Below are 23,985 nucleotides of genomic sequence, written 5' to 3'. Positions count from 1 at the left end.
ACACAAAGTTAAAGCGGCTGTTAAAGAAATGCGTTTAGTAAAAAACCTTAGTTATAGTTTTTATATATTTCATTAATACTTAAAATTGGATGTACAAACGAATTTGAGCGCCAAATTGTCCAATTCAACTTTCCGAATATCTGGTTTAGCTTTTCAATTTCTCGCCGAATGATACTCAAACCAAAATGCGAAAGCTGGTTCAGTAGTATTAGTGCCAACTTTATTTTTTCCATGTACGTATGAACTTTTTTTATATTTTTTGTTTAAATCGCTGTGTCATAAAAAGTAGTTTTTCAAACTTTTGCCTTACCCCTCAACCCTTTTCCAAAACTGAAATTAAATGAATCGTAGCTCCCGATATTCATTTTAATTTGAAATTAATTTTGGATATTGAACTTTGTTTTGAGGAATTAAGTATTTTCTTAATCCTGTTAGTTATTTTTTCCGAGTGAAAAACAATGTGTGGATTTGTTCACGCACCAAGTAGAAGAGGAGGGTGCAATGTATTTTCGCAACCTTATTTATAGTATCAAATCTGCAAAGCAGGCACTGTTAGCTTAACGAAAAATACAGATGGAAAAACAAATATGATAACAATATTATATGTATGTACATGCTAATTTTTGGTACGGTTACAGAGATCGGATGTTTCTACTGTTATTTTAGAAGGAATGCCTGTAGGTATAACAAAGAAAGAATGCCTGTAGGAATAATACAAAGTATTTTCTATAACTTAAACTAAATGGGGGTTTATGCAGATTCCTGCTGCATACATACTCCCCCCGTTGGAAGGTGTAGGCTTTCAACCAAATCTGTTTCAACCGGAATTGCTGCAATCTTAGTTATAGCTCGTTTTACTGGCCCATTTGCTGTTTTAATGATCGCTGCTCTAACATATCCGTCAGCGCCACTGAAGGTGTGTTCAACCCGACCCAGACTCCATTTTAAAGGCGGTTGATTGTCATCCTTTAAAAGCACCATAGCACCTTGTTGTATGTTTGCCATAGGGTTTCGCCACTTACACCTCTCTTGCAGTAATGATAGATACGCAGTGCTCCACCTTTGCCAAAAGATTTGCTGCATCTGACAAATTCGCTGCCACCGGCTTAGACGGTTCATATTTAGATGCGTAACAATTGGTTCTTCTATGGCTGTAAATGACCCACCAATGAGAAAGTGCGCTGGTGTAAGCACGTCAAGATCGTCTGGATTTTCTGTAATTGGACAAAGGGGACGAGAATTTAAAATAGCAGAAATTTCACAAATGAGAGTGCGAAGCTCATCGAAGGTTAAAATAGAAACGCCAACGGTGCGATAGAAATGAAGTTTTGCGGACTTGACCGCAGCTTCCCATAAGCCGCCAAAATGGGGCGAGCGGGGAGGAATAAATTTCCAATCAATTTGATTTTCAATGCAAGCTTCAGCTACTGCTCTATTGTGATTTTGATCGGCGAATAGTTTTCGCAGCTCTTCTAGCTCATTTTTTGCCCCAACAAAATTTGTAGCGTTATCAGACCAAATAGTGTTTGGCTTGCCTCTAATGCTGATAAATCGTTTGAGTGCAGCAATGAACGATGACGTCGATAAATCTTGGACAAGTTCAAGATGACATGCTTTCGTTGAAAAACAAACAAAGATACATACGTAGCATTTCACGGGTGGCCGGTTGCGCACCTCACATTTGTACTGGAGTGGTCCACAATAGTCAACACCTGTTGTAATAAAAGGTCTAGATGGTCTCACACGGTCTGTTGGAAGTTGACCCATAATTTGCTGCAGTACCCTGGGCTTAAGGCGGAAGCACCTCAAGCATTTATTAATGATTTTTGAAACTGTTTTGCGCCCACCAATAGGCCAAAATTGCTGACGAATTGATGCTAATAAGCTCTGCGGTCCTGCATGCAATAGTTTACGATGATAGAATTTAATGAGTGCGGAAGTGACTGGATGCTGTTTAGGTAGCAAAAGTGGGTGTTTTGCCTCGAATTCTAAATTCGAATTATAGAGCCGCCCTCCAACGCGTAATGAACCAAAGTCGTCGATAAATGGATTGAGTGACAGTAAATGGTTGCAGGAAGGCAACTGTTTGTTTTCTTTCAGTATTTTGTATTCTGATGCGAAGTGCACTTGCTGGATATGCCTGATTAGCAGCAGTGTACCGCCTTTAATGTCGTCGACTGTGAGAAATCCAGCTGATGGTAAAGTTCGTTTTGATTTAATGTGGCGAAATTTGTAAACGTACGCAAACACGCGCTGTAACTTGCTGAATGAATTTTGGAACTTGCAACCGTAAGTTTCGTCGATTTGAGTTGCAGCAATTAAAACATGGCGCCGTCTTTCTGGAAGATTAGATAAGAAATCCATATTGCTTGGCCAATGCGCTGAATCAAATTGGAGGAATGAAGGTCCATTAGCCCATAGGGTGTTATTTAGAAGCTCTTTTGGAGTGCAACCGCGCGAAAGAATATCCGCAGGATTCAGTTCGGTTGGAACGTGATGCCAGGTCATACCTGATGTAAGCGATTGTATTTTAGCTACGCGATTTGATACGAATATGTTAAAATTACTGGGAGCAGATCGTAGCCACGACAATACAACCATTGAATCCGACCAACAATGGCACTCATATGATAGTTGGCTATTTTCCAAAATATTTGAAACCAATTCCGCTAACAACAACGCAGCAGACAACTCGAGTTTTGGAACCGTGATCGACTTCAAAGGTGCAACTCTGGACTTGGAACATAGAAGATGTATTTTGTTGACGCCGTGCTTTTCAACGCGTGTGTAAACACAAGCACCATAAGCGGATAGACTGGCATCACAAAAGGCATGAATTTGAACGCGGGCTTGCAGTGCAAGCACGTATCGTGGAAAATGAAGATTGCTAACGAATGAAAGTTGACCACACAAGTCCAACCAAATGGACTGTAGCGATTGCGGCAGGCTTTCGTCCCAAACCAGTTTTTCCTTCCATAAGGCTTGCATGAAGATCTTCAGCTTTGTGATAACTGGGCATATTAAGCCAAGTGGATCGTAGAACCGCGCTATGACTGAAAGAATAGATCGCTTTGTAATTTTCTGCGAATTCAAGATTGGTGTGAAACTGAATAGAAAGTTGTCTGAGATACGTTCCCACACAAGGCCAAGTGCCTTTGTCACATCTGTACCATCATGAAACTTTATGAATTTTTCGCAATTACTTTCGTCTTCATCTTTCAAAACATCAACTTCATTAGAGCACCATTTTCGAATTGGAAAGCCTCCTCGTAGAAGTAGCTGTCTGATCTCTTGCTTCATTTGTATGACCTCCTCGATTGAATCGCCACCAGATATCAAATCATCCACGTAAAAATCTCTTCGAATGATTTTAGCGCCGACTGGAAATGATTCCTCCTCATCAAATGTAAGCTGATGCATAGCTCGAATAGCTAGGAAAGCAGCAGGCCTCGTTCCATATGTGACCGTGTTTAACTTGTATGTCTTGACTTGCTCAGATGGGTCATCGCGCCAAAGAATGCACTGCAACTGGTCATCAGGGCTACTCATTTTAATGCCGCGATACATTTTACATATGTCGCCAAGTAGTGCAACTTTGAAAAGTCTAAAGCGAAGCAAGATGTTAAAAAGTTTTGGCTGAATGATTGGCCCTGGTAGCAACAAATCGTTTAGCGAATACCCTGAAGTAGTTTTAGCGGACCCATCAAAAACCACGCGCAGTTTTGTAGTGGTACTGTCTTGCTTTTTAACGCAGTGATGCGGTAAGTAGTAAACTGGTTTGTCTGCTTGAAATGATGCCAGCGACATATGACCAAGATCCTTATACTCCTGCATAAATGCCGAATATAAAAGTTTTGTGGATTGAGCCTTTTGGAGTTTTTTTTCTAGCGCCCTGAATCTACGTAAAGCAAGATAATGCGATTCACCAAGAGCATCAAGATCGGATTTAGGTGGTAGTCTAACTGAGTAGTCCCCTGAAGGCAAACGAAGAAAATTTTGTATGAAATGCTGCTCACAAAAAGCGTCCTCTTCTGATAATGCTGGAGTAGAATCGAAACCATTTTCGATCTCCCAAAAGCGTTTAACAATGTTTGAAAGTGTATCAATATTATCATGTGGAAGTGTTAATTTTCTGAATGCCGAAAGAGTTGTTAATTTATTACTGATATGTGATGCGCCTCCAGAAACTACCCAGCCCAACTTAGTTTTTTGCAGTGTTGGTAAGTGATCAGCAATTCTAAATTGTCCAACGCAAATTAAGTCGTAGAATAATTCCGCACCGATCAAAACATCAATACGGTTTGCTTTGAAGAATGATGGGTCAGCTAAATTAATGTTGTTTGGTATGTTCCACCCCTCAATGCTGATATCAAAATTCGGCTGATAGTCTGTTATGCTTTGTGTTATTAAAGCTGTGAAGGATGTCGAAAACCGACCATCATGCGCTTGGGCAAATATGTCGACGCATCTGTCTGCATTGAGACTCGATTCTCCAATGCCAGATACTAAAACTGGTGAATGATGAGACCGAAGTTGAAGTTGATTTGCTAACCGGGATGTAATGAAATTTAATTGAGACGCAGAGTCTAAAATAGCGCGACAAGGAATTAATGTGCCTGCACGATTTTTTACTAAAATGATGGCCGTTGCTAACAGCACACAATTGTTAGACACATTTTTCAAGGCTAAAGGTTTGGGACTTGCAACTAATGATGTTAATGCTGATTGCGATGTTGTAACCTGGCTATTTGGTACAGGCGATGCCACAATCGGTTTTGGTACACTATCTTGCTTGCCATTTAAATGCAGTAAAGTGTTATGTTTTGCTTGGCAATACCTGCAATTGCCAGATTTGCATTGCTTGATAGTGTGACCCTTGCGTAGGCAATTTAAGCACAAATGAAATTTTTTTGCTTCCTTATAACGCAAATTTGGAGAAAGATTCAAAAACGAAGTGCAACCAGTAATGAAATGCTCTTTGGAATCACAAAAAATACAGAGTGGAGTGGGCTTGCCACCACCTACAGTAACGAGTACGCTTGCTTTTGATTTTGCTTGAGATACAATATTTTTCACCTGTTTGCTAGGTGCCTGTATGACCATAGCGTTTTCCAAATTCTCCATCATGCGGCATCTTCTTTCCAAAAACGTTGACATATCAGTCCATGTAGGTAATTTGTGTGCAGATAAGTTCTCTTCCCATTTTTCGTGCGTTTGTCGATCCAGTTTGCTTGTGATGAGGTGAATGAGTAAGCCATTATATATATCTTCAGTAGTTGCTAAAGTTTGCAGCGCTCGAAGATGTGCATTTACTTGATCGCTTAATTTTCGTAACCCATCTGATGCGCCCATTTCCATACCTTGTAGCCCGAAAATTGCCTTTATGTGTGCCTGGAAATGAAGTAATTTATTATCAAAACGTACTTTTAATAAATCTAAAGCTTTGTCGTAATTCTCTTCACTGGGCTCGAGTGAGCGCACAGTGTCTAAAGCTGCATCACTGAGACTAGTGATCAAGTACTGCATTTTTTCTAATTTGGACATCTCCACGTCTTTGTCTATTGCTGAAGTAAACGTGCTGAAAAACGATGGCCAGTCGAGATAGGAGCCACTAAAAACTGGAATTTTGAGCTCAGGTAGCCTGGATCGTCGTTGTAACTGCTGCGGCGTAATGTCGTCCCAAGAGAACTGTCGTAGTGTTGAAGAGTGCGCGCCAGATGACTTATGTTTTGTATTCAGCCAACGATTAATTTTTACCTCTACCTCAATATACACTTTGCAGAAATTTTCGTCAGCATCAGACTCAAATTCCTTGCGGTCCAATCGCCTAAGTGTTGATCGTGCATTTTCGAAGTTTGCCTGCAAACGCTCAGCATGTTTAAGTCGCGCAGAAAGTTCAGCCTCATCTAAGTTTTTTAGCTGCTCGTTCGTAAGGAAGCTATTGAGATTATCTAGCTGGCGTTGAAACGCATTGCCTTCCTTTTTGTAGAAAGCGATTTCACCTGCTACACCAGGATTCTCATCAGACGATTTACACTCTTTCGGCATTTTATAAATATATTTTCTTTTGTTGAGTTCTATTTACTTTTCACTGCACTTTATGTTTGTACTAATCGTTAACAGTTAATAGAAAAAACACCAAATGTCTTTATTTTAAGCGAAAAACAACCTGTTTTGCCTTCGATAGCTGTACTTTTGTAAATGGGTATACAAACACTCACGGCCGCGACGAAAATGTACATATGTTTTAAACTATGTGCGTACAAATATGCGTACCGAAATTACTTCTACTTGGGATACGAAAATTCTAAAACGATACGGTTAATCAAATAATTATATATGTATATTATGATTTATTCGATCACGTCGGGGTCACCAATGTTTTGAGGAATTAAGTATTTTCTTAATCCTGTTAGTTATTTTTTCCGAGTGAAAAACAATGTGTGGATTTGTTCACGCACCAAGTAGAAGAGGAGGGTGCAATGTATTTTCGCAACCTTATTTATAGTATCAAATCTGCAAAGCAGGCACTGTTAGCTTAACGAAAAATACAGATGGAAAAACAAATATGATAACAATATTATATGTATGTACATGCTAATTTTTGGTACGGTTACAGAGATCGGATGTTTCTACTGTTATTTTAGAAGGAATGCCTGTAGGTATAACAAAGAAAGAATGCCTGTAGGAATAATACAAAGTATTTTCTATAACTTAAACTAAATGGGGGTTTATGCAGATTCCTGCTGCATACAAACTTAATAAAATCATAAAGTTTCGGTGGATTTAATTAGGTTATTTGTATACCCTCATTTTATCGAGCACACCAAATTAACACTGTCGGAAAACACCACCGCTAAATTGTTTACTAGACAGGGCACTCTTCTCGAAACACTTGGTCCCAGCCCCACATCAGCACGGCTTCCGACGAGTGCATAGCACCGCCACTGCACTCACCGCCGTAAACGCCCAAATAGACCGCGGGCTTAACCAAAACCGCCCCTGCGAGAGGACTGTCCTAGTAGCGTTGGACCTGAAGAAGGCTTTCGACACGGTCAGCCATTCCACGCTACTAGATGATATTTATCAGTCGACACTCCCGCCAGGGCTGAAGAGGTGGTCCGCAAACTATCTGAGCGGTCGTCACTTGTTAGTGACTTCTCGAGATCAAAGCAGAGGAAGATAAAGCAAGGTGTACCGCAGGGTGGTGTCCGCAGGGTGGTGTCTCCCTTGCTATTCAACTTCTATATCTCGAAGCTCCCCCAACCACCAGCGGGAGTTTCCCTGGTCTCATACGCTGACGACTGTACGATAATGGCGTCGGGCAATGACATCGATGGCCTGTGTTCCAAAGTGAACAACTACCTCACCGACCTTTCTCGCTTTTTCACTGCGAGGAATCTCCAACTTTCCCCCCCTAAATCCACGGCGACCCTCTTCACCACCTGGACAAAGGGGGGTCAAACTATCCCTTAAGGTAAAAGTCGATGACACACCAATACCGACAGTAAACAACCCCTTTGAGTAACCTTTGACAGTTTGCTCTCCTTCTCAGCGTACACAACCGCAGTTGCCATTAAGTCCAAAGTCGCTTGCCGGCAGCATTTGGGGCAAAGACAAAGAACTGTTGCTATCGACATTTAAGACAATTGACTTGCCGGTTCTAAACTATGCAGCGCCTGTCTGGTCGCCTGGAACTAGTGACACGCATTGGACAAAGCTTCAGACATGCCAAAATACTGCCATTAGGACAGCGACCGGTTGCCTCCTGATGTCCCCGGTTCCACACCTACACAACGAGGCACAAATGCTTCCAGTAATGGAGCATAACAAACTGCTCAGCAACAGTATTTAGACAGTCAATAAACGACATTCACCGGGAGACCGTCACCACCATCTTAAGCTCCCGTCCTGTGAATGCCGTAATCGGGGTCCAACCACACCCTACAGCCGATGAAGAGCTTCAGCTTCCTCGTGAGACACGTGTAACACTGGCACAATTACGTTCTGAATATTGTAGCAGTTTAAGTTCCTACCTATCCAGAATCGACCCCAGCATACCAAACATATGTCCGGCATGTGAAGGCACCCCGCACGACACTAACCACCTTTTCACATGCCCTCTAAAACCAACTCATCTAACACCCCTCTCCCTCTGGACCCATACCGTCGAAACAGCATGTTTCCTGGGCCTACCCCTAGATGAGCTAGACGAAGATGACAGGTGAGATACCCGACACTGGCGGGACTATTATAACTGTTAACAACCAAACAAACAAAACTCATCCCCGATTTCTCCGCGAATCAACATCAACCTCGGGGAAGAAAAAAATCAAGGAATTTCTCATCTCCAGAACAAACTTGCTCATAGATTCCTGGCAGAAATATAATACACTCCTTCAATGGACGCTTCAGCTGATGAAGTCGCGACTAAACTAGCTCTGACAGCGTTATGCGGCAATCAAGTCAGAATACAACTCTGCGCTGATACAACCTTGCGCTAGTATTCAGTATTCCAATTTCATACATCAATCGTCGTGTTGTCAACGAATTATTGCTTTTGACTTTTTTTTTATATACTGAATCTTAGCGGCAGTAAGCAGCACTGGTCAAATACTCCTTTTTATAGATATATTTTTTTTTTAAGAAAATAAAATGCGATCGTTTTGATTTTATAGTATGTTATTATTGACACTAAATAGTATACAAAAACAATTTTTTTTTTATATTTTTTTGTAGTAGTGTGGCACCAAAGTTAGCGTCTTAAAAAAAGATTTGGCTCTTCAGGACATCTGAAACGAAAAAGGTAAACTGATTATTATTCTGTAGGCTTGTCATTCTGGCAGGTGCTACTTTCGTTTATTTTCAGTCCTAACTTTCCATACTACAGTCTGATTTCCACCCGAAAAACATACATTTTTTTCAAAAGTCCGCCATTATGTTATTTTTCAAAAAAAATTTCCCATTGTAGCACCTAAAAATATCTATAAAAAATGAGTATTTGACCAGACCTTTACACAGTCGTTCATAGATGTTTACATACCAAATTTCAAGAGTATCTGGAACTCACGCCTTGCTTTGTTTGTGCTCCAAATTCAGAGTTAACAGAGGAAATGAAGTTATGTTGATTATGAAATTAGCGGCAGCATTGATTAGAAATATCTTATTTGGGGAAGGCTAGGAACCACCGGTAACATTATTTTTTTTTAACTCTCGCAAACGTTTCCAGGAGCAACTGAGAAAGGTCATCGCTTACGCAAACCCAAAAGGCAGCTATAGTATAGCGATCAGTATTGTCGTTGCTGTAACGGCAGAATCATTCCACACGAATGTTGGAGGAATGCTGCTAAAATGATACACGTCTTTATTGACTTATAATAATTGCTGAAAAGCTCTGTGAGTTTTCATTTCAAAGGTTAAAAAACTTTCTGAAAATAGTTTGAAAAATAAAACATTTTTCATAGCATGAAACCGTACTTTCCATGGCCAACTGTACCTCAAGGTTCGTTACTATTCGCCAGGTTTTGCAACTTTTTTTAGTTATATTAAAAAGGATGGTTCCATGTGTAGAAGTCCACGCAAGTTGGGAAAGTTACTGATCGCTATTCACCTGGGAGTGGCCAGGACGATTCTTCTACATATGGTTCAAGCAGCTCACAACATCCGGGATTAGGCCAAGTATCCTCTGGGTAGCTTCCGAACACCCGTTCGGGAGTGAGCTAACGTGAGAGGGCGAAGCATTCCAGTATAGCTGGTTGTGCACTGGGTTTGGGACCCGCCAGTTAAAAATCCCCCCCAATGAAAAGAACTGCAAAGCCTCGGATGAGAACTGCCTTTACTGATGACGACCCCTGCAAACGAAATAAGGAATATGATTTGAGGGCATGCTCCTGGAATGTCCGGTCCCTTAATGGGGAAGGTGCCTCTGCCCGGCTGGTTGATGTCCTCGTGAGAGTAAAGGCTGACATCACGGCCATCCAAGAGATGCGATGGACGGGGCAAGGTAAGAAAAACATAGGACCTTGCGACGTCTACTACCGCTGCCATGTAAAGGAGCGCAAATTCGGTGTCGGATTTGTTGTGGGAGAGAGACTTCGTCGCCAAGTACTGTCGTTCACTCCGGTGGACGAGCGTCTCGCAATAATCCGCATCAAAGCGCGATTTTTTAACATCTCGCTAATTTGCGCCCACGCCCCGATGGAAGAGAAGGACGATGCGACCAAAGATTCCTTCTATGAGCGCTTGGACAGTTCCTATGAGCGCTGCCCTCGCCACGACATAAAAATCGTGCTTGGCGACTTCAACGCCAGGGTGGGCAAGGAGGGAATTTTTGGTCCCACATTCGGAAAATTCAGCCTGCACAACGAAACCTCCGGTAACGGACAGAGGCTGATCGACTTCGCCGGGGCCCGAAACATGGTAGTCTGCAGCACCAGATTCCAGCATAAAGAGATACACCAAGCTACCTGGCTGTTGGTACGACGAGGAATGTCATGCTGCCGCAGAAAGAAAGGATGCCGCCTATAGAGCCACGCTGCAATCGGGCGCAACGCGGCAACGCGAGCCATGTGGGATCGCTGCAGAGAGCTGAAAAAGGAAGAGAGACGTATTATCCGACAGAAGAAACGAGAGGCCGAAATACGTGAGTGCGAGGAGATTGAGATACTGGCCAAAAGGAACAACGCCCGAAAATTCTATCAGAAAGTTCGGTGGCTTACAGAAGGTTTTAAGACCGGGGCGTTTTCCTGTACGAACAAAGACGGCGATCTGGTTACTGACGTACAGAGCGGTCTTAAATTATGGAGGGAACACTTCTCGAACCTGTTAAACAGTGACAGCTGCGCATGCCATAGAGAATGTGAAGATCCCGATACCCCAATCGTTGACGACGGAATTGTCGTTCCGTTACCCGACCATGACGAGGTGAGAATAGCGATATCACGGCTAAAGAACAACAAAGCCGCGGGCACCGACGGACTGCCGGCTGAGCTATTCAAACATGGCGGCGAGGAGCTGGTAAGGTGCATGCAGCAGCTCCTGTGCAAAATATGGTCGGATGAAAACATGCCTGCCGATTGGAATTTAAGTGTGATCTGCCCAATCCATAAGAAGGGCGATCCTGCAATTTGTGCCAATTACCGCGGGATTAGTCTCCTAAATATCGCCTATAAGGTTCTAGCGAGCGTATTGTGTGAAAGGCTGAAGCCCACCGTCAACCAACTGATTGGACCTTATCAGTGTGGCTTCAGACCTGGAAAGTCTACCATCGACAAAATATTCACAATACGCCAAATCGCGAATAAAGATCCAGCGGCTTCGTTGGCTGGGTCATGTCGTCCGAATGGATACAAACCCTCCGGCTTTGAAAATATTCGATACGGTACCAGCTGGTGGTAGCAGAGGAAGAGGAAGGCCTCCTCTGCGTTGGAAAGATCAGGTGGAGAAGGACTTGGCTTCACTTGGTGTGTCCAATCGGCGCCGGTTAGCACGAGAAAGAAACGACTGGCGCGCTTTGTTAAACTCGGCCAAAATCGCGTAAGCGGTTATCGCGCCAATTAAGAAGAAGGAAAAAGCTAGGGGAGAATCTCACGTATTTTCTAAACAAAAACTTTGAACACACGACACACGAAGTATTATATAAAACAATTTTTTATAGCATAAAGATATCATTAATGGTATTTCCGAACTTTTATTGTTTGCTATTTTTTAGTTCATGTATATATATATATTTTTTTTACATTTTAAAAAGTACAATCGTTTCAATTTAAATAATGCATTTACAATAATTGAGATACTTATTCATAAACGTATGGTAGAACAGTTACAATAATGATAAAAAGTGAATATGCTACAGTAAAACTTTTATTTCCTACTAGTTTTATATTAAAAACTATGTTTTTTTGTTTGCTCAAATTTTGTGGTTAACTTTTAATAGATAAAGGATACGTTTCGCTCTTTTAATATGCCAAGCAAGCATATGAACTTAATTGAATGATATTAAAATAATCTGATTCCCAATTAACACACAATTTTAAATAAAATATGCCAAGTTATTTGTGGCATTAATTGTGCACCGTTGTTGAGGAATGTTGTATGTTTTTTTCGAACTCTTCTAAACTTAGAGCTTGATTCATATTGAGCAGTGGAAGTTTCCCCGCAGATGCTTGCGCTAATAGCTCAGGCGAAAACCACTGCGCCAGTTGATTACTTGTTGGAGACAATGTACCATCTCGATAATTTTTTATATTCACCGCAGTGGCAGCGGCGTTATTTGACACAGCATTACTATCACTTGCCAAGGATGATGGCATACAAACTACGAAGAAAACCAAAATTTTAGGTATTAATATCAGAGACCAAATAACAGTTATTTCGAATTTACAAATTGAAAGTGTTGCCCAATCCGGAAAGTGGACGAAAAAGTGGTTTCATAACAGCTATTTGACAAAGAATATCTGATAATTCTTACACGTTTATAACTATACCAAAATAATAATTACTATTACAACTCTAATACCAAAAAAATATGAATATGTAGTATGAATATGTTCAAATTTTTCCTACATAACACTAAGTGTACAATGTATGATAATCTTCCCTTCTTGGGTACCAAAATCTTGCCGCAGTAGAAGAGCTTGCGTGCATCAATGAGGAGTTAGATTATGCCGACATAATTGGCAGCGTTCATTCCGCCAGGGTCACCGATGCCGCGCAGGCTTACTCTGAGGTGTCAGATCAAGATTGGTACAGCACGTTAAGCTTAGGTGTTGTGGTACCCGTGCCCTCTCTACGCATGCCGGCTCTGCGGACGAGTGATCACCCCTTCCGAGCACACTCGTGGGACTAAAATATGAAAGACAAAAAATACACAAAAAAAAAAAAGAACAAACCAAATTAGTTGACGACACTGCTATGACAAAGGACAAAGGAGAACGAGCTCCGGGAAAGATTGCCTTCGACTCGGACGACGACAGACTGTTGCCCTCAAGTCAAGAATACTTGACTAGCATTCAGGATCGCGCCAAACATAGCCAGAGTGTAGGAATGTATTAAGAGGAGTACACCCGAAGTAGTTGTAGTTTCTGCCTTCAAAGCAGCATTGCAGGTGGCCTCCGGCGCAGTCGCGCCTAGAGGGACCCAGAAAAAGACGAAATGCATGGGCATGAACATGAAGCAACGGTACCAGAAGTTTGTCTACGAGGCGGTGATCGAGGAGTGCAAGAAGTTTTCGGAACGTACATCCGCACAAACTACTAACGCAGGTAACCAAACATAAAAAAGGAATCGCTCTCAGAACGAAAGCGGTAATGCCCATCCCAAGACGCCCAAAAAGGGGGATGAGCCACAAGCCGAAGCTCCAGCAGTCACCACGCCCTTCAGCGAGGTCGCAAGAGACGATCTCTATGTTCAGCAAACTCGGGTGAAGATCGATGTGGGAATGTCTCGAACCGTAGTGAATTACATACTTGACAATCCCGAAGGTCCTCACCCGAAGTTTCATTCACCGGAAGCCTTAAGGGGTTATAAGGTAATCAAATGCGCAGATCAATCAATACTCTCTGGATTTCCGCACCGAAGCTTGTACCTCTATCTGTATCCAAGATGAATCGGAAGTCGGAGCACGAAATTTCTCTAAATCAGCCAAATTTTAATCTCATTTAAACTGCCGAATAGTGTTTTTCAGGTAGAAGCCTTTGCGACGAGGCGATGATGCAGAACGAAACTAGTAAACTCCTGTAAGGAGGGGAGAGAATCTCTTAGATGTGCAGGTAACATTCATCTGGGTTCCAGGCCATAGGAACATAGAGGGTCCCTATGTCTGGGTTCCAGGACATAGGAACATTCCCATGACAGCCGGATCTACGTTATCGGAATGAGTCGGGTTTTTCCCGACCAAGGGCTGCCGCCCCAGTAAACTAGCCCTGTCTAGTGAACAGTCTATCACCCCACCCCTGACGTCACGGGAATCACTCCTCGCAGCAATCTTGCTCCAAATAGTTCTGCTCAGGGCTGGTATCGAATCCAACCATAGGCCAGAAGTATTCTATTGCTGGGTATACCATAAATGGCTCCACCAGCACATCACCTCGGGTAGGTGCAACAAGTGCAAAGGGTGGACCCACCTCAAGACCTGTTCACGGCTTAAGTCTCATAGGGAGTGGTCCACAAGGTATGTGACTACGTGTTGCTCCCGCCCGCACGCGTCTGTTGCCTTAACGGTTACTACCCTCCCTGATAGTCTGGCACCTCCAACCGCCACCACAACCCATTCCTCCTCGGAAAGGTGCCTATCGGAGCAACGCAACCCCCCAACACACTCGATCCTCTTCCCTCCAGCTCTAGCCCCAGTGCGGGGACAAACCAACAGCTCCTGGTCCCCCGTACAATTCTTGCAATGGCTGGTGCCATTTTCGGAGATGTTCCGGCCTGCGCACCACCCGTGAGTGGACAACTGCCTACGTTGCCCCCCGCTGCAGAACTCTGCACCCACAACCGCCCCCGTGGCGCGGGCGCTCACCCGCATCAGGCCGAAACAACTACAGCGGTATGCACAGCAGGTCCAACGTAGGCAATCACACGCGTCCCTCACCCTCCGCGTTACAACAGCCTTACCTAGAAGCTTTAAGCTTTTACAATACAACTGCAACGGAGTCACGAGTAAGGTCGATGAGATAGTTGACTTTAGGAGCCGACACAGTATCAAAATAGCTACGGTCCAGGAAACCAAGTTGCACGCTAGATCCTCCCTGATCAACAGGCAGATGGCAATAACGTGCACAGACATGATCGCGAGCGAGACAATATTGGCGGCCTAGCGTTCATAGTCCACCACACAGTGCAGTATCGTCTCGTTGACGAAGGTATCGACAGGCAGGGACCGCACCTTAGAATGTCAAGGGACATCACCTTAGAATGTCAAGGTATAGATGTCCGGTCAGGAGATGCTGAGCTCGAAATATATAATATTTACATACCCCTGCTGCCCGGCAAGATATCACCCTGACATAGGTGCGCTCATCAGAGGTGAAAACCGATTGGTTGTAGGTGTCTTTAATACGCATCACGATCTGTAGCATTCAAGCCTGCCAACTACTCGCAGACCGGATAGACGATTCGGCATTCAGCACTGTGAACGACGACACCCCCACCAGGATAGTGGGTAATTGCAACAGCTCGCCGTACATAACAACTACTAGCGCTGGTAAGATAAATAACATAACCTGGCGACCTATGCTATCGCTTGCATCAGACCACTAGCCCATTATCGCCTCGATTGAAAGACCTGCCGACTTAATTTCCGCGAATCACCGATCCTATATTGACTTTAACACAGCTAGTTGGCCGGCTTCGCGAAGTTCACCTTCGCCGCTCTTCCCATCCCTACTGACGAGCGCGCAGGCAAACGCGCATTCTGCAAGGTGCTCACAGCTGTTGCGGCTCGCTTCATCCCCGCTGGGAGGCTCAGGGAGATCCGTCCTCATTTCCCAGCCGAAGCAGCCAGTTTAGCAAACGAGCGTGACCACCTACGCCAGGTCGATCCTGGAGATCCCCTCATAAGAGATCTCAATTTGGAGATCCGGCAACTAGTAGACCAACATAAACGGACCAAATGGGTTGAGCATCTGAAGACCTGCAATTTCACCACTGGTGTGAGTATGTTCTGGCCCACCGTTAGGTTTCTGTCGAACCTTTCAATCACCTTCAACGGTTTTACTTCGTCGGACCCGAAAAGATGCGTGAGCTATTTTAGCCGACTTTTTACACTGCATCCTCCGGCCTACAGAACCAAACGTCGTGTCACCAGAAGGCTGCACAAACTGATGAACGACAGTGCTCCACTTGCTTTCTCCAGCGATGAGGTTCAAGGGGCCATCAATAAAACAAAATCATTAAAAGCCATAGGCCCTGACGGACTGAACACGCTGATGCTGAAGCACCTGGGACCTTTGGGGTTAGGCTTTCTCACAAAGGGTTTTCAATCTGTCCGTGGCCACTCTCATTATCCCTGACAAGTGGAAAGCAGGGAGAGTGATTCCCCTACTGAAACCTGGAAAACCCGCCAACCAAGGGGAATCTTAGCGGCCATAACTCTCCTTTCCGCAGTAAAGAAGACACTTGAAGCCCTCCTACTCCCACTCTTTACGAAACATCTGGCCCCAGCCTCACCAGCATGGTTTCCGTCGAGTGCATATCACCACCACTGCATTCACCGCCATAAACGCCCAGATAAACGGAGGGCTTAACCAAAACCGCCCCTGCGAGAGGACTGTCCTAGTAGCGTTGGACTTGAAGAAGACTTTTGACACTCCCGCCAGGGCTGAAGAGGTGGTCCGCAAACTACCTGAGCGGTCGTCACTCGTCAGTGATTTTTCGAGATCAAACATCTAAACAGCGGAAGATTAAGCAAAGTGTTCCGCAGGGTGGTGTCCTTTCACCCTTGCTGTTCAACTTCTACATCTCGAAACTCCTCCAGCCACCACAGGGAGTCTCCCTGGTCACATACGCTGACGACTGCACGAAAATGGCGTCGGGGGATGACATCGATGGCCTGTGCTCCAAAGTGAACAACTACCTCTCCGACCTTTCTCGCTTTTTCACTGCGAGGAATCTTCAACTTTCTCCCACTAAGTCCACGGCGACCCTCTTTACCACCTGGACAAAGGAGGTCAAACTGCCTCTCAAGGTAAAAGTCGACGACACACCATTTCCGACGGCAAACAATCCCAAAATTTTGGGTGTAAACTTCGACAGTTTGCTCTCCTTCTCTACGCACACAACCGCAATTGCCACAAAAGTCCAAAATCGCAACAAAGTCCTCAAATCACATTTAAGGAAATTGGCCGGCCGGTTCTGAACTATGCTGCGCCTGTCTGGTCGCCTGGAACCAGTGACGCACAGTGGATAAAGCTCCAGGCATGCCAAAACACTGCCATTCGGACAGCGACGGGCTGCCCGCTGATGTCCCCAATACAAAACCTTCACAACGAGGCCAATATGCTACCTGTTAGGGAGCATAACAAACGGCTCAGCAAGCAGTTCCTGTTAGGGTGCTACCTTAGGTTTCACCCTTGCAGACACCTGCTGGAGCCTGAGCTGACCTCCAACGGCACGTCAGGAGACACCTACTACACTCGCCGACGAGATCCAGGACAATACAAACAGATACCTCCTGAACCAGACAGTATTTAGACAGACATTAAACGACATTCACCGGGAGAGAAGGAGACTGCCAAGCACTTTTTCTGTAAATGGCCAGGTTTGGTTGCTAGACGATTAAGGGCACTGGGCGCTCCTTTCTTCGACAACCTGGGGCAGTGCGTCAACCTAAACTCCATTAATCTTCTCCATTATATCAACAGCTCAAGCTGGCTATAGATATCTTTCTGTTGGAGATCCCATAATGGTATCAAAACGGCGCTTTAGTGCTACTTGGGGAGTACCAGACTTTCACTTCAACCATTTCATCCACCTACCTACCTCTGGATTCCTCGCTGAAAGTGTTGCTACGCTAAGGAGAACGATATCGCAGCTTGAAGCTCAAGCTAATCCCGGCGAGTGAGGTCCTGAAAAGACCCAGAGCTCGCATTTGGTTGCCGCGGATGAACCAGCCAAGTGAAAAAATGCTTCTCGTCCACTCCTTTTGGCCATCAGTGAAGAACCTCTGGAAGAGCTGTCCAAGGCGGACAAGAAAATCAGCTGTGGCTTCCGAATGGCCAAAATGAATATATTCAGGGGCGATTGGAGTGCACAGGAAGACGACACAGAGGAGGTCGACTTCGCGGGAGTTAACGACATGGCCTAACTTTCTTCTTTTCTAATCACTTCAGTCCATGGTCAATAGACATGCATTATCAAGTAAACAACATCAAGCCGATAGGACTTGTTTTCACATACATTTTCAAGTAAACAACCATAGAAATTCGGTATCACCTAAACAAACCATAAACATTCAAATAGTTATCTACAAGTAAAAGTAAACAATAGACAATCAGCAACGAATCATCTCAATGCGATAACAACCGCCGCATTCAAATAGTATAAATAGCAGTAAGATTTCTGTAACAAGTTAGTCTTAAGAATATCGAAAATAAACACGCACTTCGGCGTTAAAATATAAAAAAGATAATTCTTTTTTCTCATATCGAGAAAGCGATATTAACTGTGGGCCCGTCCGTTCTTTCTTGAACAAGCCTCATCCTGCATTACAGGACAAAAGTAAAAAATTCCGCGTTCCTAAAGAAGGAAAAAATTGGATTCCTGAAAAATTCGGAATAAGAGCAGGAATTAGAGCAACGTGATAAGCAATACAGCACATCCTGAAGAGACATCACACTGGAATCGCGAAGAAAGCGACAAGCAAGCTTTAATTTATATGTTTATCGTTGGACATACGACTCCGAAACGATTGCACAGGTAATCGCTAACCTAAAGGCACAAATCGCTGCTCTGACCACAGGACTCACTGAAACTCAACATAGATTGAGTTCCATCGCAACATCTAACATCACAGTCACCAATAATACCAGGACTGTACCCCACATATCACCAATAAGTCACAAATTAACCTAGAAATTTTGAAGACGTTACCCATATTCACAGGCGATAAGAACCAATAGCGGTCATGGAGAAAACGTGCCTGGACACACATGGAAAATATTAAGAATTACTCTACTACCCACTTACTACACGGCACTCTCTATTAAATATTCGCAAATTCAAGGAGAGGCAGCCGACATTTTAATTAACCACGACACCAAATTCCATTTTTATGATATAATAAACCATCTCGATTACACTTATGCGGACCAGAGACCACTGCGTGTGTTGCTCGAAGAAATGAAGAGAATAAGGCAGGAAAAAAGAACCTTGGCAGAGTTCCATTGCGAAGTCAGTAAGGCACTTAATCCTGCACTTACTAAAGTTGAGATGGATAGCTCAGGAAATCCATCACCCATGAAAGAATATGCGAACAAGGAAGCTGTAAGGACATTCATTCTTGGCCTGAACAGCAAATATACCAGCGGCACCCTATATAGCCACAATCCAAATGACTTAAAAACCGCTTACGCTATCGCAAGTACAATATACCACGATAACGTGAACTCACAGTTCGACGTTCCGCAATATAATCAGCACAGACAATATAATAGTACATTGCAGTACCAAAACCAAGGCAGAAGATATTACGAGATACCACAAAGGTACAGACCCAACATACAGGTGCAATACAACCAAACTGCACCCAGGCAACAGCACGAACCAATGGACGTAGATCCATCACAACAGTACACGAGATCCGCAAATAGGAATCATTCTGCTCCACAACAAAAGAGCTATGACCGCCTAATGCAAGGATTAGCTCCGAATAATCCATTTCGAGGTGATCCTCAAAAAAGAGACCGAAATCCTTCACCTCGTAACTACAACACACAACAGAAGGTGCTACGTGTGAATCAAACACGCAAGGAAAAACTACAATCGCTTGCACCAGAATACGAAAATGATGAATATGAAACAGGCAGTGTTTTTTTAGGCGCATAAACGATTTGCCGTGTCTGCAACGCCACTGCAGGGATACAGGCAAACTAATTAACATCCTGATCGACACTGGAGCAACCAACAATTACATAAGTACAAAATGCAACATCGGTGAGTCTATTTTCACTAAACCTGTTAACGTGAAAACCCTTCAATGTTATTCAATAACAAAATCAAAAAAAATTGTAACACTATTAGAACATAATATCACATTTTTTGAAACAGATGCATTAGAAGAATTTGATATGCTTCTGGGTGAACATGGTCTTAGAAAAATAAAAGCAGAGATCGACCTTTTCGAGTACAAGCTGAGTTATAAATATAGGGCCAAGAAAGAAAGTGAATCTGTACAAAAAATAAATTATACAGTTAATAATGAAAAGCATATTGCAGAAATTGAAAAAATTATGCAAAAAAATTAAATCACAAACGAAGTGCTACCTTATACTACCACGATACAAGCTACCATTAGAAAGAAATCCGGAGATCCTATTTGGACCAAGCAATATCCGTACCCTATGTCGGATAATGACTTCATTAACACAGAAATCAAAAAACTTTTAAAAAATAAAATAATCCAACCAAGCAAAAGTCCGTACAACTCTCCCATTTGGACAGTCGCTAAAAAAGGTTCCGATGAACAAGGGAAAGCTAAGCGAAGAATGGTTGTAGACTTTCAGAAGCTAAACGCTCAAACTATCACAGATAGATACCCCATACCTGATGTGGCTACGACCATACAGAATTTAGGTAATGCAAAAGTATTTACAACTTTAGATTTAGAGTCAGGCTTCCATCAGATTCTTATTAATGAGTCCGACAACGAAAAAACTGCCTTTAGTGTAAATGGAGCAAAATACGACTTTCTTCGCACTTTCAGAAGCTAAACGCTCAAACTATCACAGATAGATACCCCATACCTGATGTGGTTATGACCATACAGAATTTAGGTAATGCCAAAATATTTACAACTTTAGATTTAGAGTCAGGCTTCTATCAGATTCTTATTAATGAGTCCGACAGGGAAAAAAACTGCCTTTAGTGTAAATGGAGCAAAATACGACTTTCTTCGCACTTTCAGAAGCTAAACGCTCAAACTATCACAGATAGATACCCCATACCTGATGTGGTTATGACCATACAGAATTTAGGTAATGCCAAAATATTTACAGCTTTAGATTTAGAGTCAGGCTTCCATCAGATTCTTATTAATGAGTCCGACAGGGAAAAAAACTGCCTTTAGTGTAAATGGAGCAAAATACGAATTTCTTCGCATGACTTTCGGTCTGAAAAATGCTCCTTCTATTTCAAAGATGCGTTGACGATATCCTTAGACCATATATCGGCAAGTTCGCGTACGTTTATATAGATGATGTTCTCATTTATTCTTCTTCCCCTGAAGAACATATCGAACACATTCGCATAATTATAAACGCGCTTCATCAAGCCAACATGAAGATATCTAATGAGAAATCTCACTTTTTCCAAGACTCTGTGGAATACTTAGGGCACATAATTAAATACAACAGGATCACGGTAGACCCTGCAAAAATACAAACTATTAAAGATTTTCCTATTCCCATAACACTGAAGGAACTCAGATCTTTCCTAGGCCTCGCTAGTTATTATAGGAAATTCATACAGAATTTTGCAGCCATTGTCAAACCACTCACAACATTCCTCAGAGGAGAAAACGGTGACATATCCAAAAATCAAAGCGCAAAAATAAAAATCACCTTAGACGAGCCTGCACTAGAAGCGCTGGAAAAAATTAAAGAGGAACTGCAAGCCCAGGTTGAACTCTTCCAACCTAATTTTAGTAAACCTTTCGAATTAACCACAGATGCTAGCAATTACGCTATAGGATCCGTATTATCGCAAAACCGGAAACCCATATCATTTATTTCGCGAACACTCAGGCAAACAGAACAGAATTATTCTACGAATGAGAAAGAGTTACTCGCAATTGTTTGGTCGCTACAGAAACTACGTAATTACTTGTATGGTATAGCTGATTTAATAATTTACACTGATCACCAATCTTTAATCTTCTCCATTTCAGAAAAAAACCCCAATACAAAATTAAAAAGATGGAAAAATTTCATTGAAGAATACGGCGCAAAACTTGTTTACAAACCTGGACATCCTGATGCACTTTCCCGCCAGCAAATAAACAACACTTCAAATTCTGATGACTCCCAACATTCAGCACAAAGTTCCCCAACACAGAAACTCAAACGAGTAAAGCAACCACTAAACTCCTTTAGAAATCAAATTATTATAAAACAGTCAGACCGGAACCTCGTCGAAATATCCTCACAAAATATATTTTCTAACAGCCGGCATACGCTTTTTTTTAACACCAAAACTGAATTGCAAGACAGACTAAATATAATATATAATATAATTTAACCTAAGGTAACTAATGCTCTGCAAATAGACGAGCAAATATTATTTTACGTCGAAAATGATATTATCAACATATTTTCAACTGTAGCGATCGTAATAGCGCAAAAATTGGTGGACGACATCACCGAAACCGAACAACAAAAACAAATTATACAGGACACACACAAACGTGCTCACAGAAACTATAAAAATAACGCACGGGAAATTTCGATCAGATACTACTGGCCAAACATAAGTGTCGCTTGTAAAAAATAAGTACAGGACTGCGAAATTTGCCTCACAAATAAGTATGAAGACCGACCAAATAAACAACCAATAGATTCAGCGCCTATAACGAACAAGGTAGGTGAATACATACACTTAGATTTATTTTTTATGAGCAATAATATGTACATTAGTTCAACCGACAAATACTCCAAATTCTGCCATTTGAGACAAATACCATTAAAGAAGGACACATATAAATACGTAGACGAGATACTATCTCAAATATACCCAAACGCAAAGTTTGTAATGCCTGATAACGAGTCAACAAACAAATATACAAGCGACTACCAATAACGCATACCAAAAGTCCAGCCTATCATTCGACAACAAACGGTCAAGTTAAACGAACGCACAGTACCATAATAGAACTCGCGAAAGTTTTAGCACATCAACACAGTTCGGTACTTGACTAACAGATATTTGAAGCAGTCTGACAATACAACAAAACAATCCATTCCGCAACCAACGAGAGACCCGAGGACGTGTTTTTCAATCAAAGGGAGTATCCTGACATCAACATCTACAACAAACCCAAGCGAGAGTTTTGCGATACCACAACCGCAATCGGAAACAGCTGAACTACAAAGAAGGAGACGTCGTATATTCAAAGACGCATAGAAGGAACAAAAACGTAAAAAAATACGCCAAACATATCGTCAAAAAGACAACGGTGATACAATAACGACCAATAAAAGAGTTATTATACATAAGGACAATATCAGAGTAAAGGCATGTATGTAATAATATTTACCTTACTTTTCTCTATCGTACTTTGCGATTATATAATAGATTTAGCCAATAAGATATATGTCCTAGTAGAAGCAGATCCTGTTTACATTTATCAAGACTCAGCCAAACCACGACGACCTTGTAAAAATTAAATTTACACTTAATACGCTAATAGAAAATAATAATAAGCAAAGAACAATTAATTCACAGTTCGAGAGAATACTCGAAGCCCTCGATCCCAAAGCAATAACCGAAAAAATTGTTATAGCAGAAGTCTATAATGAACTTCAATCAATAACGAACACTATAAATTTTGCAAAACCTAATTTTATTCTGGCACATTAAATTTGAAAGATGTGTACGATTTAATAAACACGAAAAGTTGGATCTTCCAATAATTAACATATTAGAATATGCCGATATTCATATCTGTTACCTACAAGAAGCAATTATAACAATATACAAATATCATATCCTGGAAACTAAATGTAGCCTACTTAATGTACATCATCTAGCACATAAGCATGGTAAAATTAATTTAGACCCTAAAATCGCAAAATGTAACGATTATCAAAGAATATCTAAATATAAAAACTATATGAATAACTTTATTTGCAAATCAGAACCCTCTGACAATTGTACTAAAATATATTGAAAGACAACTCAGCACAATGCGAAACAATCCACGAAAATAATGCTCCACTCCGCATCTTAGAGAATGGATATATTTTGACAGACTACGAGCACACTTGGAACAATATGCATATCTCCGGCCCTAAATTGATACATTTTAATGAACCCACAAACAATGATAATATCACATATTACAATCATCAACTACAACTGAGGGAAATCATACACAACCAAAATAACGAAAAACTTGAAGTACTCCGCATCCTTTCCTCAAGTTCGATATACAAACTCAGCAATATACAAAAACTCTCAACATTTTTGATACCTATTGAAGAAAATCCTGTACAGTTTACGTTCTTCACAGTAATGGGATTCTTAACCTTGGTAGTTATCACTTACGGTATGGTA

At 42.2% G+C, this 23,985-nt stretch overlaps 2 protein-coding genes across 6 annotated transcripts in view; both read right to left on the bottom strand.

Moving 5' to 3' along the window:
- Positions 1 to 750: 750 nt before the first annotated feature.
- Positions 751 to 6,048, bottom strand: LOC128870169 (uncharacterized). Its single transcript, XM_054112763.1, has one exon. The coding sequence runs from the start codon at positions 6,046 to 6,048 to the stop codon at positions 751 to 753; it is 5,298 nt and encodes a 1,765-aa protein (XP_053968738.1).
- Positions 6,049 to 11,678: 5,630 nt separating this feature from the next.
- The window catches only part of LOC128869510 (eukaryotic translation initiation factor 4E transporter), a 71,381-nt gene continuing 59,074 nt past the window's right edge, over positions 11,679 to 23,985 (bottom strand). For 4 of the 5 annotated variants that reach the window (XM_054112078.1, XM_054112075.1, XM_054112074.1 and 1 more), the window contains exon 7: positions 11,679 to 12,316. In XM_054112078.1, the coding sequence (XP_053968053.1) occupies positions 12,063 to 12,316 (254 nt within the window). In that variant the 3' untranslated portion in view covers positions 11,679 to 12,062. Of the gene's footprint in view, positions 12,317 to 22,966; positions 23,083 to 23,985 lie in introns of those variants that run through there. The other variant, XM_054112079.1, reaches the window with a different exon arrangement.

Source organism: Anastrepha ludens, chromosome X (assembly GCF_028408465.1).
Source record: "Anastrepha ludens isolate Willacy chromosome X, idAnaLude1.1, whole genome shotgun sequence".
Taxonomy (NCBI): domain Eukaryota; kingdom Metazoa; phylum Arthropoda; class Insecta; order Diptera; family Tephritidae; genus Anastrepha; species Anastrepha ludens.
Note: the sequence above shows the minus strand (reverse complement) of the source record. Positions and strands in the feature narration are given on the sequence as shown.

Excerpts from the sequence above, each read along its gene's own strand:
- LOC128870169 (XM_054112763.1), bottom strand. The coding sequence starts at position 6,048 with ATGCCGAAAGAGTGTAAATCGTCTGATGAGAATCCTGGTGTAGCAGGT.